This window comes from Oncorhynchus mykiss, chromosome 16 (assembly GCF_013265735.2).
Source record: "Oncorhynchus mykiss isolate Arlee chromosome 16, USDA_OmykA_1.1, whole genome shotgun sequence".
Classification (NCBI taxonomy): domain Eukaryota; kingdom Metazoa; phylum Chordata; class Actinopteri; order Salmoniformes; family Salmonidae; genus Oncorhynchus; species Oncorhynchus mykiss.
In genome coordinates, this window is record NC_048580.1 from 410,634 (window position 1) to 426,151 (window position 15,518).

At 39.9% G+C, this 15,518-nt stretch overlaps 1 protein-coding gene across 7 annotated transcripts in view; it reads left to right on the forward strand.

The window, feature by feature from the left end:
- Positions 1 to 14,941, forward strand: part of LOC110491220 — a 95,411-nt gene extending 80,470 nt beyond the window's left edge. For 3 of the 7 annotated variants that reach the window (XM_036945893.1, XM_036945897.1, XM_036945899.1), the window contains 5 exons: positions 4,038 to 4,124; positions 4,866 to 5,043; positions 5,206 to 5,436; positions 12,517 to 12,735; positions 14,009 to 14,940. In XM_036945893.1, the coding sequence (XP_036801788.1) occupies positions 4,038 to 4,124; positions 4,866 to 5,043; positions 5,206 to 5,436; positions 12,517 to 12,735; positions 14,009 to 14,382 (1,089 nt within the window). In that variant the 3' untranslated portion in view covers positions 14,383 to 14,940. Of the gene's footprint in view, positions 1 to 4,037; positions 4,125 to 4,865; positions 5,044 to 5,205; positions 5,437 to 12,516; positions 12,736 to 14,008 lie in introns of all 7 variants that reach the window. The other 4 variants (XM_036945900.1, XM_036945898.1, XM_036945894.1 and 1 more) reach the window with 3 other exon arrangements.
- Positions 14,942 to 15,518: the final 577 nt, after the last annotated feature.

Genomic DNA, 15,518 nt, shown 5'->3' on the forward strand with positions numbered 1-15,518 from the left:
TCTAGTTACACTCTATACTATAGTTACACTCTATTCTCTAGTTACACTCTATTCTCTAGTTACACTCTATTCTATAGTTACTCTATTCTCTAGTTACACTCTATTCTCTAGTTACACTCTTATACTATAGTTACACTCTATACTATAGTTACACTCTACACTATAGTTACTCTATTCTATAGTTACACTCTATACTATAGTTACACTCTATACTATAGTTACACTATACTATAGTTACACTCTATTCTATAGTTACACTCTATACTATAGTTACACTCTACACTATAGTTACTCTATGCTATAGTTACACTCTGTTCTATAGTTACACTCTATACTATAGTTACACTATACTATAGTTACACTATTCTATAGTTACACTCTATACCATAGTTACTCTATTCTATAGCTACACTCTGTTCTATAGTTACACTCTATACTATAGTTACACTCTATTCTATAGTTACACTCTATTCTATAGTTACACTCTATACTATAGTTACACTATTCTATAGCTACACTCTGTTCTATAGTTACACTCTATAATATAGCTACACTCTATTCTATAGTTACACTCTATACTATAGTTACTCTATTCTATAGCTACACTCTGTTCTATAGTTACACTCTATACTATAGTTACTCTATTCTATAGCTACACTCTGTTCTATAGTTACACTCTATACTATAGCTACACTCTGTTCTATAGTTACACTCTATTCTATAGTTACACTCTGTTCTATAGTTACACTCTATACTATAGTTACACTCTATGCTATAGTTACTCTATTCTATAGCTACACTCTGTTCTATAGTTACACTCTATACTATAGTTACACTCTATTCTCTAGTTACACTCTATGCTATAGTTACTCTATTCTATAGTTACACTCTATACTATAGTTACACTCTATACTATAGTTACTCTATTCTATAGTTACACTATTCTATAGTTACACTCTATACCATAGTTACTCTATTCTATAGCTACACTCTGTTCTATAGTTACACTCTATACTATAGTTACACTCTATTCTATAGTTACACTCTATTCTATAGTTACACTCTATACTATAGTTACACTATTCTATAGCTACACTCTGTTCTATAGTTACACTCTATAATATAGCTACACTCTATTCTATAGTTACACTCTATACTATAGTTACTCTATTCTATAGCTACACTCTGTTCTATAGTTACACTCTATACTATAGTTACTCTATTCTATAGCTACACTCTGTTCTATAGTTACACTCTATACTATAGTTACACTCTATACTATAGTTACACTCTATGCTATAGTTACTCTATACTATAGTTACACTCTATACTATAGTTACACTCTATACTATAGTTACTCTATTCTATAGTTACACTCTATACTATAGTTACACTATATGCTATAGATACACTCTATTCTATAGTTACTCTATTCTATAGCTACACTCTGTTCTATAGTTACACTCTATACTATAGTTACTCTATTCTATAGTTACACTCTATACTATAGTTACTCTATTCTATAGTTACACTCTATACTATAGTTACTCTATTCTATAGTTACACTCTATACTATAGTTACTCTATGCTATAGTTACTCTATTCTATAGTTACACTCTGTTCTATATTTACACTCTATACTATAGTTACACTCTATACTATAGTTACTCTATTCTATAGTTACACTCTATACTATAGTTACACTCTATGCTATAGATACACTCTATTCTATAGTTACTCTATTCTATAGCTACACTCTGTTCTATAGTTACACTCTATACTATAGTTACTCTATTCTATAGTTACACTCTATTCTATAGTTACACTCTATACTATAGTTACTCTATTCTATAGTTACACTCTATACTATAGTTACTCTATTCTATAGTTACACTCTATGCTATAGATACACTCTATTCTATAGTTACTCTATTCTATAGTTACACTCTATACTATAGTTACTCTATTCTATAGTTACACTCTATACTATAGTTACTCTATTCTATAGTTACACTCTATACTATAGTTACTCTATGCTATAGTTACTCTATTCTATAGTTACACTCTGTTCTATATTTACACTCTATACTATAGTTACACTCTATACTATAGTTACTCTATTCTATAGTTACACTCTATACTATAGTTACACTCTATGCTATAGATACACTCTATTCTATAGTTACTCTATTCTATAGCTACACTCTGTTCTATAGTTACACTCTATACTATAGTTACTCTATTCTATAGTTACACTCTATTCTATAGTTACACTCTATACTATAGTTACTCTATTCTATAGTTACACTCTATACTATAGTTACTCTATTCTATAGTTACACTCTATGCTATAGATACACTCTATTCTATAGTTACTCTATTCTATAGCTACACTCTATACTATAGTTACACTCTACACTATAGTTACTCTATTCTATAGCTACACTCTATACTATAGTTACATTCTATACTACAGACAATAAACCATGTACATTCTATACTACAGACAATACACCATGTACTCTCTGTACTACAGACACTACACCATTTACACTCTATACTACAGACACTACACCATTTACACTCTATACTACATGTACGCTCTATACTACAGACTACACAATTTACACTCTATACTACAGACACTACACCATTTACACTCTATACACCATTTACACTCTATACTACATTTACACTCTATACTACAGACACTACACCATTTACACTCTATACCACATTTAAACTCTATACTACAGACACTACACCATTTACACTCTATATTACATTTACACTCTATACTACATTTACACTCTATACTACAGACACTACACCATTTACACTCTATACCACATTTAAACTCTATACTACAGACACTACACCATTTACACTCTATACTACATTTACACTCTATACTACAGACACTACACCATTTACACTCTATACACCATTTACACTCTATACTACATTTACACTCTATACTACAGACACTACACCATTTACACTCTATACTACATGTACCATCTATACTACAGACACTACACCATTTACACTCTATACTACATTTCCACTCTATACTACAGCCACTACACCATTTACACTCTTTACTACATTTACACTCTATACAACATTTACACTCTATACTACAGACACTATACCATTTACACCCTATACTACATTTACACTCTATACTACAGACACTACACAATTTACACTCTATACTACATTTACACTCTATACTACATTTACACTCTATACTACAGACACTACACCATTTACACTCTATACTACATTTACACGCTATACTACAGACACTACACCATTTACACTCTATACCACATTTAAACTCTATACTACAGACACTACACCATTTACACTCTATACTACATTTACACTCTATACTACAGACACTACACCATTTACACTCTAAACTACATTTACACTCTATACTACAGACACTGCACCATTTACACTCTATACTACATTTACACATTTACACTCTATACTACAGACACTACACCATTTACACTCTATACTACAGACACTACATCATTTACACTCTATACTACATTTACACTCTATACTACAGACACTACACCATTTACACTCTATACTACAGGCAGTACACCATTTAAACACTATACTCCATCATGTACACACTATACTACATTGACACTGTATACTACAGCCATTAAATCTACTCTCTACACTACAACATCTACAACATTTACAGAGAGTTAATGTGTCTGTCTGTCTTTTCTAGGCCAGGTCTCCAGATAGTTAATGTGTCTGTCTGTCTGTTCTAGGTCTGGTCTCCAGATAGATAATGTGTCTGTCTTTTCTAGGCCATGTTTCCAGATAGCTAATGTGTCTGTCTTTTCTAGGCCATGTTTCCAGATAGCTAATGTGTCTGTCTTTTCTAGGCCGTGTTTCCAGATAGCTAATGTGTCTGTCTTTTCTAGGCCATGACTCCATCTAGTTAAGGTGTCTGTCTTTTCTAGGCCATGTTTCCAGATAGTTAATATGTCTGTCTATTCTAGGCCAGGTCTCGAGCATGGAGCTCCCATCATGCAGTGCTTTACAAACAGACACTCTGCTTCTACCAAGACAGAAAGGATACACTGAGGGTGAGACAAGGCAGGACGCTAGTTCAGACATAAAAGGTCAAATAGGGGTTGCTGGTACTTGTCGTCTTTCATACATGTTTCAGTGTGTTACCTGTGGTTTATAATATACGTGTCAATGTGTTTCCTGTGGGTTATAACATACGTGTTAATGTGTTTCCTGTGGGTGATAACATACGTGTCAATGTGTTTCCTGTGGGTAATAACATACGTGTTAATGTGTTTCCTGTGGGTGATAACATACATGTCAATGTGTTTCCTGTGGGTGATAACATACGTGTCAATGTGTTTCCTGTGGGTGATAACATACATGTGTCAATGTGTTTCCTGTGGGTGATAACATACGTGTCAATGTGTTTCCTGTGGGTGATAACATACGTGTCAATGTGTTTCCTGTGGGTGATAACATACGTGTCAATGTGTTTCCTGTGGGTGATAACGTACTTGTTATCAACCCGGGTTATGAGTCAACCCGCTCATCACTAACACAGTCGCGCTGTCTGATGGATAAGACATGGGTTTATGTCTGTCTTGTTCTCTCTTCATGGTTACATCTTGAAACATCCATATAAACCATGTGTTTATAAATTATTCCAGTAAGGTCCTTGTCCTTGTGTTGTGAGATGGGACGCCAGTTGACAGTGATCAGAAATGTGATTTATTCTACAGTGTTTCAGAAGACAATTCTATTCTCAGTAGTCCCAAATGGACACAATTGTCCAGTAATGTCCCTGTGTCCTCCAGAACTGTGTGTGTGGCCTGTCTCTAACCCTGACGGGAGCAGAATGTGTCTCAGCCCCAGAGAACACTAAGAAACCACAGTGTTTCAGTCTGCGCTTAAGAGATGGCTCAGAGTACCTCCTCAACACAGCAAACCGATTCATGATGAAGAAATGGATGCTGAAAATACAAGCCAACAGTGGTAAACACAAAATATACAGCATCTCATTTCTATGGGTAAACACAACTATTGAGTAAAAAGTCTGCAATATTATACTGATGAACAGAGAGTTAATATATGCCACCTGTTATGTAAAATGCATTGACTATAGCTCTTGTCTGTGTATCTGTGTGTTTCCTGTAGTGCCCAGTGAGCATGTCTCCTCCATGACGTCACCCAGCGACCTCTTGGTTCAGGACCACCCCGCCCCCTTCACCACCTCTTTCCTCTCACAAAGTACCAGCAGGGGGACGACCAGAGCCAAGGAGATAGTTGTCCTGACCAGAGAGACCAGAGAGACTCACCGTCAGATCCCTCAGTTGCACCCAGAGAAACAGCAGGACCCAACATCCTCATCACATACAGGCCGTCGTGGTAAGAGTCTGGCTCTGGGATATACAGAATCAACCTAAAGTAGGATGGATCCAAAGTACTATTTATTACTTGTAGATGATTTAAGGACACAACGGGTACTCTAATATACTATCACTATACTACTGGTATACTGGTACTCTAATACACTATACTACTGGTATACTGGTACTCTAATACACTATACTACTGGTATTCTGGTACTCTAATACACTATACTACTGGTATATGGGTACTCTAATACACTATACTACTGGTATATGGGTACTCTAATATACTATCACTATACTACTGGTATACTGGTACTCTCATACACTATATTACTGGTATTCTGGTACTCTAATACACTATACTACTGGTATTCTGGTACTCTCATACACTATACCACTGGTATACTGGTACTCTAATACACTATATTACTGGTATTATGGTACTCTAATACACTATACTACTGGTATTCTGGTACTCTAATACACAATACCACTGGTATACTGGTACTCTAATACACTATAACACTGGTATTCTGGTAGTCTAATACACTGTCACTATACTACTGGTATTCTGGTACTCTAATACACTATACTACTGGTATTCTGGTACTCTAATACACTATCACTATACCACTGGTATTCTGGTACTCTGATACACTATACTACTGGTGTTCTGGTAGTCTAATACACTATACTACTGGTATTCTGGTACTCTAATACACTACACCACTGGTATACTGGCACTCTAATACACTATACTACTGGTATTATGGTACTCTAATACACAATATTACTGGTATTCTGGTACTCCTATATACTATCACTATACTACTGGTATTCTGGTACTCTAATACACTATATTACTGGTATTCTGGTACTCCTATATACTATCACTATACTACTGGTATTCTGGTACTCTAATACACTATATTAATGGTATTCTGGTACTCCTATATACTATCACTATACTAATGGTATTCTGGTACTCTAATACACTATATTACTGGTATTCTGGTACTCTAATACACTATACTACTGGTATTCTGGTATTCCAATACACTATACTACTGGTATTCTGGTACTCTAATACACTACACTACTGGTATTCTGGTACTCTAATACACTATACTACTGGTATTCTGGTACTCTAATACCTTATACTACTGGTGTTCTGGTACTCCTATATACTATCACTATACTACTGGTATTCTGGTACTCTAATACACTATACGACTGGTATTCTGGTACTCTAATACACTATACTACTGGTATTCTGGTACTCTAATACACTATACTACTGGTATTCTGGTACTCTAATACACTATACTACTGGTATTATGATACTCTAATACACTATACTACTGGTATACTGGTACTCTAATACGCTATACTACTGGTATTCTGGTACTCTAATACACTATACTACTGGTATTCTGGTACTCTAATACACTATACTACTGGTATTCTGGTACTCTAATACGCTATACTACTGGTATTCTGGTACTCTAATACGCTATACTACTGGTATTCTGGTACTCTAATACGCTATACTACTGGTATTCTGGTACTCTAATACACTATACTACTGGTATTCTGGTACTCTAATACACTATACTACTGGTATTCTGGTACTCCTATATACTATCACTATACTACTGGTATTCTGGTACTCTAATACACTATACTACTGGTATTCTGGTACTCCTATATACTATCACTATACTACTGGTATTCTGGTACTCTAATACACTATACTACTGGTATTCTGGTACTCTAATACACTATCACTCTACTAGTGTACAGGTTTGCTGTTAAACTTTTCCTAATCAGTTTTTTTTAAATGGAACACTCACTTATAAAGGTGACCTGTGGACATGTAATGTAGACTTGGGAGCACTAGTGTTAGTCAGATAACACATTCAATGGTTACACATGGTTCCATCTGTATAGGTGGTTCCAGTCCAGTGTGCTCAGGCTGTTGTTACATGTATCACCTGAGGGGTGCGCATCACCAGCAGTCTTCTTTATCACGTTACGTTGTCTGTGAAAACCAGTAGCATGGACAAGATAGAATAAATCAGTTATTTATTCAGATGTGGCTCTGGGCTTAGCTATAACACAGCCTCTGCTATAGAATCTAACGTGTCCGTAGTCACACCTTTACAATGCAGAACACAGGTCGTCTGTCTCCCAACCCGTTAGTGTCCGTAGTCACACCTTTACAATGCAGAACACAGGTCGTCTGTCTCCCAACCCGTTAGTGTCCGTAGTCACACCTTTACAATGCAGAATACAGGTCGTCTGTCTCCCAACCCGTTAGTGTCCGTAGTCACACCTTTACAATGCAGAACACAGGTCGTCTGTCTCCCAACCCGTTAGTGTCCGTAGTCACACCTTTACAATGCAGAACACAGGTCGTCTGTCTCCCAACCCGTTAGTGTCCGTAGTCACACCTTTACAATGCAGAACACAGGTCGTCTGTCTCCCAACCCGTTAGTGTCCGTAGTCACACCTTTACAATGCAGAACACAGGTCGTCTGTCTCCCAACCCGTTAGTGTCCGTAGTCACACCTTTACAATGCAGAACACAGGTCGTCTGTCTCCCAACCCGTTAGTGTCCGTAGTCACACCTTTACAATGCAGAACACAGGTCGTCTGTCTCCCAACCCGTTAGTGTCCGTAGTCACACCTTTACAATGCAGAACACAGGTCGTCTGTCTCCCAACCCGTTAGTGTCCGTAGTCACACCTTTACAATGGAGAACACAGGTCGTCTGTCTCCCAACCCGTTAGTGTCCGTAGTTACACCTTTACAATGCAGAACACAGGTCGTCTGTCTCCCAACCCGTTAGTGTCCGTAGTCACACCTTTACAATGCAGAACACAGGTCGTCTGTCTCCCAACCCGTTAGTGTCCGTAGTCACACCTTTACAATGCAGAACACAGGTCGTCTGTCTCCCAACCCGTTAGTGTCCGTAGTCACACCTTTACAATGCAGAACACAGGTCGTCTGTCTCCCAACCCGTTAGTGTCCGTAGTCACACCTTTACAATGCAGAACACAGGTCGTCTGTCTCCCAACCCGTTAAAATCGAAAAACAGATTTTACAGGAGCTACATTTTCTTCTTTCTGGCACAGATTCATGGGACGATCTTAAAATGGTACACACAAATTAACCATCGTGAGTAACTATCAATACATACCATGACAATTTCAACATAAACCCTATTTAATGTGCAAAAAAAAAATCACAGAAAATGGATTGTTTGCAGTATGGATGAGATGAGATGGAGGTCATTACCACCAAAATAAATGATTAGGCCTTTTTTAGGTGTGACGCAGAATGTCACATCACATCAACGTGTGCCAGGGCTAAAAAAAGTTTGGGAACCACTGCTTCGTAGAATACCTGTTTGATGTCCTGTCAAATGGAGAAGGTGCAGGTATAGAAGTTACCACTAGGTGGACTCAGAGAAGCACTCAGTGACAGCTACTGCCAAGTTCCTATGGTCTGATTGAACAGCAGTAGCTTATCAGAACTGTGTAGACAGCTGGCCACTGTCACTATATCCTTATACGGGTTACAAACTGCAGCCCGCTTTGAGTGAGAAATCATGAATGTATTCACATGAAATGCCTTGGTCCGCAGCGCGTCTCTCGGTGAACAGGGCAGACTTGGAAAGGGGGCTGGGCCTTTTTGCGGTATGCTTGTAAGTCTCCGATTGTCCGAAATGGTTCCAATAAGTCTTCTACTGTTGTCCTTCTTCGTAGTTGTCTGGTATTCCGTGACTTGTTGTGAAGTCCTGAACAGAACTACAGAGTTGATTTTCCTTCCAATTCGCTCTTGAAGATGCTTCTTTGAAGATAGGCTAGCTAGCCGTATCAATGGTTCAATGTGGTGACGAGAGTCGCGTAACACGATGGTTTGAGCAGACTAACAGGATGGTCCTACTTAAATTTGCTTTCGAAGATACTTTATTTAGGACAGCTAATCAGCTGTACCAGAGATTGTCCTGGAGGTGAGTTTATCGTTTCCACCTCGTGTTGAGAGTCAAAGTTCAAACCACTTTAAACAAGCAGCTGCAGCATCACGTTTTTATGGTCTAACATGGTCTTTTGCTTGAAGGGGGTGGTTCCGGCAGGCTGACACGTTCTCGGGGCGGTGACTGCTCACTGTACAAAGTTGTGGAAAACAATTATCTCTTATAGATTCTAAAATCACATCCCTCTTTAAAAAAAAAAAAACGCTTTCAATATTGTTCATATTATATGCACCAATGCATAGTATGGAAACATCATATATGTAGTGGGTATACTTTCCAAGTTACAGGATTTCCTTTATAATATTTTTAATGACATCACAAAATAACAAACAAAATGACATTAGTGTTCTATAGATGACCTCTGACCATTTCCCACGTTCTATGTTAGAAATATAGTTCCAGTAGTTGCTTTTGAACGTGTTAGAGTTTCTGCAGGAAAAGGTCTGTTGGAGACAAAGCACATTCCTTTGGTGAATTTGGAGAGGGCAGGCCTGGATCTTCTCCCTTGATTTACAACAGGACGTGAGTTGTTAATCCCCTCTAGTTCTTTCCTTCCCCCTCTACGGGTGAGAGGAGGTCTGATTGAAGTTATTCATTGCAAACCTGATCTGAACTATTTGGATTCTACTGGACAGTCATGACATCGTGTTTCTTGGCCCAGCAAGTCTCTTCTTCTTATTGGTGTCCTTTAGTAGTGGTTTCTTTGCAGCAATTCAACCATGAAGGCCTGATTCACACAGTCTCCTCTGAACAGTTGATGTTGAGATGTGTCTGTTACTTGAACTCTGTGAAGCATTTATTTGGGCTGCAATTTTCTGAGGATGGAACTCTAATGAATGTATTCTCTGCAGCAGACGCAACTCTGGGTCCTTTCTGGTGGCGGTCCTCATAAGAGCCAGTTTCATCATAGCGCTTGATGGTTTTTGCGACTGCACTTGAGTTCTTCAAATTTTGCGGATTGACTGACCTTCATGTCTTAAAGTAATGATGGACTGTCGTTCTTGCAATAATATGGACTTTTACCAAATAGGACTATCTTCTGTATACCACCCCTACCTTGTCACAACACAACTGATTGGCTCAAACGCATTAAGAAGGAAAGAAATTCCACAAATTAACTTTTTACAAGGCACACCTGTTAAATGAAATGCATTCCAGGTGACTACCTCATGAAGTTGGTTGAGAGAATGCCAAGTGTGTGCAAAGCTGTCATCAAGGCAAAGGGTGGCTACTTTGAAGAATCTCAAAAATAAAATATATTTGGGTTACTACATGAGTCCATATGTGCTATTTCATAGTTTTGACGTCTTCACTATTATTCTACAATGTAGAAAATAGTAACAAATAAAGTAAAACCCTGGAATGAGTAGGTGTGTCCAAACTTTTGACTGGTAGTGTATACTGACCAAAAATATCAACAGAACATGTAAAGTGTTGGTCCCATGTTTCATGAGCTGAAATAAAAGATCCCAGAAATGTTCCGTACGCACAAAAACCTTATTTCTCTCTCATTTTTAGTGAGCATTTCTCCTTTGATAATCCACCCTCCTGACAGGTGTTTCATATGAAGAATCTGATTAAACAGCATGATAATTACACAGGACAATTGGGGACAATAAAAGGCCACTCTAAAATGTGTAGTTTTGTCACACAACACAATGCCACAGATGTCTCAAGTTTTGAGGTAGCATGCAATTGGCATGCTGACTGCAGGAATATCCACCAGAGAATTTAATGTTAATTTCTCTACCATAAGCCGCCTCCAATGTCATTTTAGAGAATTTGGCAGTACGTAGAACCAACCTCACAAACGCAGACCACTTGTGACCACACAGAAACGTCATAAAAAAACAGCTCCGGGAATCTGAGGGCCCGGGAATAGGCTCGTTGATACAACTTTGGAAGTTCGCTAGCAACAGCTTTTGGACAGATCCAGTCGATGATTTGATACAATGTTGCACTTCACTAGCAAGAGGTCAAGACAGTAACCTATAACCTATAGGTTATCTCTGAGTTATAGACCTACTGCTACATTAGTCTATAGACTATCTCTGAGTTATAGACCTACTGCTACATTGGTCTATAGGTTATCTCTGAGTTATAGACCTACTGCTACATTAGTCTATAGACTATCTCTGAGTTATAGACCTACTGCTACACTGACCTATAGACCTGCTGCTACATTGACCTATAGACCTACTGCTACATTGGTCTATAGGTTATCTCTGAGTTATAGACCCCCTGCTGCATTGGTCTATAGGTTATCTCTGAGTTATAGACCTACTGCTACATTGGTCTATAGGTTATCTCTGAGTTATAGACCTACTGCTACATTGACCTATAGGTTATCTCTGAGTTCTATGCTCTCATGTCTGTAGCCTCCAATGGATCATGGTGTATCAATGTGTCCATATGAGGCTGGGGCTTTCGCTCTAGCTGAATTTTAACATTTCATTTTTTTAAAAATGTTTTCCCCTGTGTTGCAGTGACCACAAAGACGCTCCTCTTTGGTTAGCCATGTCTTTTTGTGTCTCCCTTTTTATCCAATTGGTGGTCGCTGAGCTTGGTCAGGATCGGTCTCTGTTTTGTAGCTGACATTCAGGACTCTTTTCAACTCTTGGGTTTCCACTGCTTTGAATTGCAGGGATGTTTTGTGGCTTCATTACAAATGGTGACAACATTTTTATTTTCTCTCCCCCCTCTCTCTCTCACCATCCATCGCTCCCCCTCCTCTCCTCCCTCTGTCCCTCTCCCACTTCTCTCTCCTCTGTGTCTCTCTCCTCTCTGTCTCGCTCACTCCCCCAATCTCTCTCACCTGTTTCCCCCACCCCTCCTCCCTCTGTCTCGCTCACTCCCCCAATCTCTCTCACCTGTTCTCCCCCCCCTCCTCCCTCTGTCTCGCACCTCCTCCTCTCTCCCTCTCCCCGTCTCTCTCCGATCGCTCTCCTTTTCTCTCCCTCATCCCGCTGCCTGTCTCTCGCTGTTCCACACTCTCTCTATCCCCTCTGTCTCTCTCTCCCCCTCTGTCTCTCTCTCTCTCCCTCTCTCTAGAAGATAACTATGACTCCCTGAGACAGAAACTGTGTGGTAGATCCAGGGAGAACAGCCCTTCCTCCTTGCACTCCTCCATCTCTCCTTTCTCCCTCCACAACTCGTCCTCCATCCCTCCATTCTCCCTCCACTCCCCTGTCTCTCCTCCTTTCTCCTCTGTCTATAGAGGTGGTCAGGACTGGCTCAGTCAAGTGAACAAGTGTCACTCATTTACCTCAGGTAAGTAACACATCACAGACACTAATGCAAGTTCCCCTAACCTCACTAATACCTGCCACCTAATACCTGACCACCCCACTATCACTACCCACCTAGTTTAACACACTGACCACCCCACTATCACTACCCACCTAGTTTAACACACTGACCACCCCACTATCACTACACTGACCACCCCACTATCACTACCCACCTAGTTTAACACACTGACCACCCCACTATCACTACCCACCTAGTTTAACACACTGACCACCCCACTATCACTACACTGACCACCCCACTATCACTACCCACCTAGTTTAACACACTGACCACCTCACTATCACTACACTGACCACCCCACTATTACTACCCACCTAGTTTAACACACTGACCACCCCACTATCACTACCCACCTAGTTTAACACACTGACCACCCCACTATCACTACCCACCCAGTTTAACACACTGACCACCCCACTATCACTACCCACCTAGTTTAACACACTGACCACCCCACTATCACTACCCACCTAGTTTAACACACTGACCACCCCACTATCACTACACTGACCACCCCACTATCACTACCCACCTAGTTTAACACACTGACCACCCCACTATAACTACACTGACCACCCCACTATCACTACCCACCTAGTTTAACACACTGACCACTCCACTATCACTAGCCACCTAGTTTAACACACTGACCACCCCACTATCACTACCCACCTAGTTTAACACACTGACCACCCCACTATCACTACACTGACCACCCCACTATTACTACCCACCTAGTTTAACACACTGACCACCCCACTATCACTACACTGACTACCCCACTATCACTACCCACCTAGTTTAACACACTGACCACCCCACTACCACTACAGTGACCACCCCACTACCTCTACACTGACCACCCCACTATCACTACCCACCTAGTTTAACACACTGACCACCCCACTATCACTACCCACCCAGTTTAACACACTGACCACCCCAGTATCACTACACTGACCACCCCACTATCACTACACTGACCACCCCACTATCATTACCCACCTAGTTTAACACACTGACCACCCTACTATCACTACCCACCCAGTTTAACACACTGACCACCCCACTATCACTACACTGACCACCCTACTATCACTACCCACCCAGTTCCCCTCAGCCTCACTCACTGCCCGATAGCTCTCTCAGACCTGAGCACCTTTAACTATGCCAGGCCTTGAATGGAAAAACAAATCTGTCTGGTATTTATGCACATGTTCTGCTCTCTCAGCAAGGTACCAGAATATTAAACCAGCGTTGCTGCCCCCAGGAGGCAGAGGCCGGGACTACGGATCAGTGGGTCTGGACTGTGGGTCAAACTACTCCGTGACTATGATTATAGGAGACAAGCAGTCTGCCGCCTCTCCCACTCTCAGTTGTGATGGTAGTGGTCCATCTATCACCAGTCACACTGACCCACAGCGCCCCCTGCTGGATGGATGGCAGCACCACTCATATCACCAGGACTCTACTACAAGAAGGCAGCTTCACCGGCACCAAGCAATGTACCACCACGACCAGGAACCATCTCTGAGGTCCTGCACCGGTCTGCCTCCGCCACGCAAGAAGTCTGTCTTCAACAAGTTCTTTGGGAAGAAAGACTGAAGCTGTTATCAATCAATCACATATTTCTCTTACCTTTCTTTTGGTATTTTCTTAAAACTGCATCATCGTTAGTTAAGGGCTTGTAAGAAAGCATTTCACTGTTGTATTCGGCGCATGTGACAAATAAAATTTGATTTGATATTTATGAAGTCCTTTTTTACTTTTACAGTCCTTTCTTGCCAGACAGCGGAGTTATAACGGACTGAAGTTATCATCATAGCAGCACGTCTGAACTCTGACGTCTTGAGTTTGCTATGTGAGGGCTGCTGTACTCTGTATTTTTACTCAATAAGGATTGGAAACCAAGCAGGCGTTGTGTATTAATGTGTGGTGCTCATTAAATGACACCTGCTACATACAGTAGCTAATCTATTTGTGTTTGAACCATCCGTGTGTGCTGGTAGTCCTAAGTCCTAAAAGTACAGGTAAAACAAGCTGTGTGTCCTGGATAATAGTGGGCCCTGAAATGATTGACACCCTTGATACATGATTGACACCCTTGATACATGATTGACACCCTTGATACATGATTGACACCCTTGATAAATGATTGACACCCTTGATACATGATTGACACCCTTGATACATGATTGACACCCTTGATAAATGATTGACACCCTTGACACATGATTGACACCCTTGACACATGATTGACACCCTTGATAAATGATTGACACCCTTGATAAATGATTGACACCCTTGATACATGATTGACACCTTGATAAATGATTGACACCCTTGATAAATTATTGACACCCTTGATAAATTATTGACACCCTTGATACATGATTGACACCCTTGATAAATGATTGACACCCTTGATAAATGATTGACACCCTTGATAAATGATTGACACCCTTGATAAAGATGAGCAATAATGACTGCATAAAACAATTAAAATACTGAGCTAGATTGCTATGCTATGCTAAAAAAAGGGAAATTATACTTTTTTATACTAATACAACTGCTCAGATAAAGAGATTTTGTTTAAAAACCTTAGTCGTCTTTTTCGCACAAAGGTCGAAATGATTCATACCCGTTTTCAGTACATTTCAATTCAATTCAAATTACTTTATTGGCATGACTTAACAATGTACATATTGCCTTCACCTTGTGAGGATAGTGGGGTGGTCAGT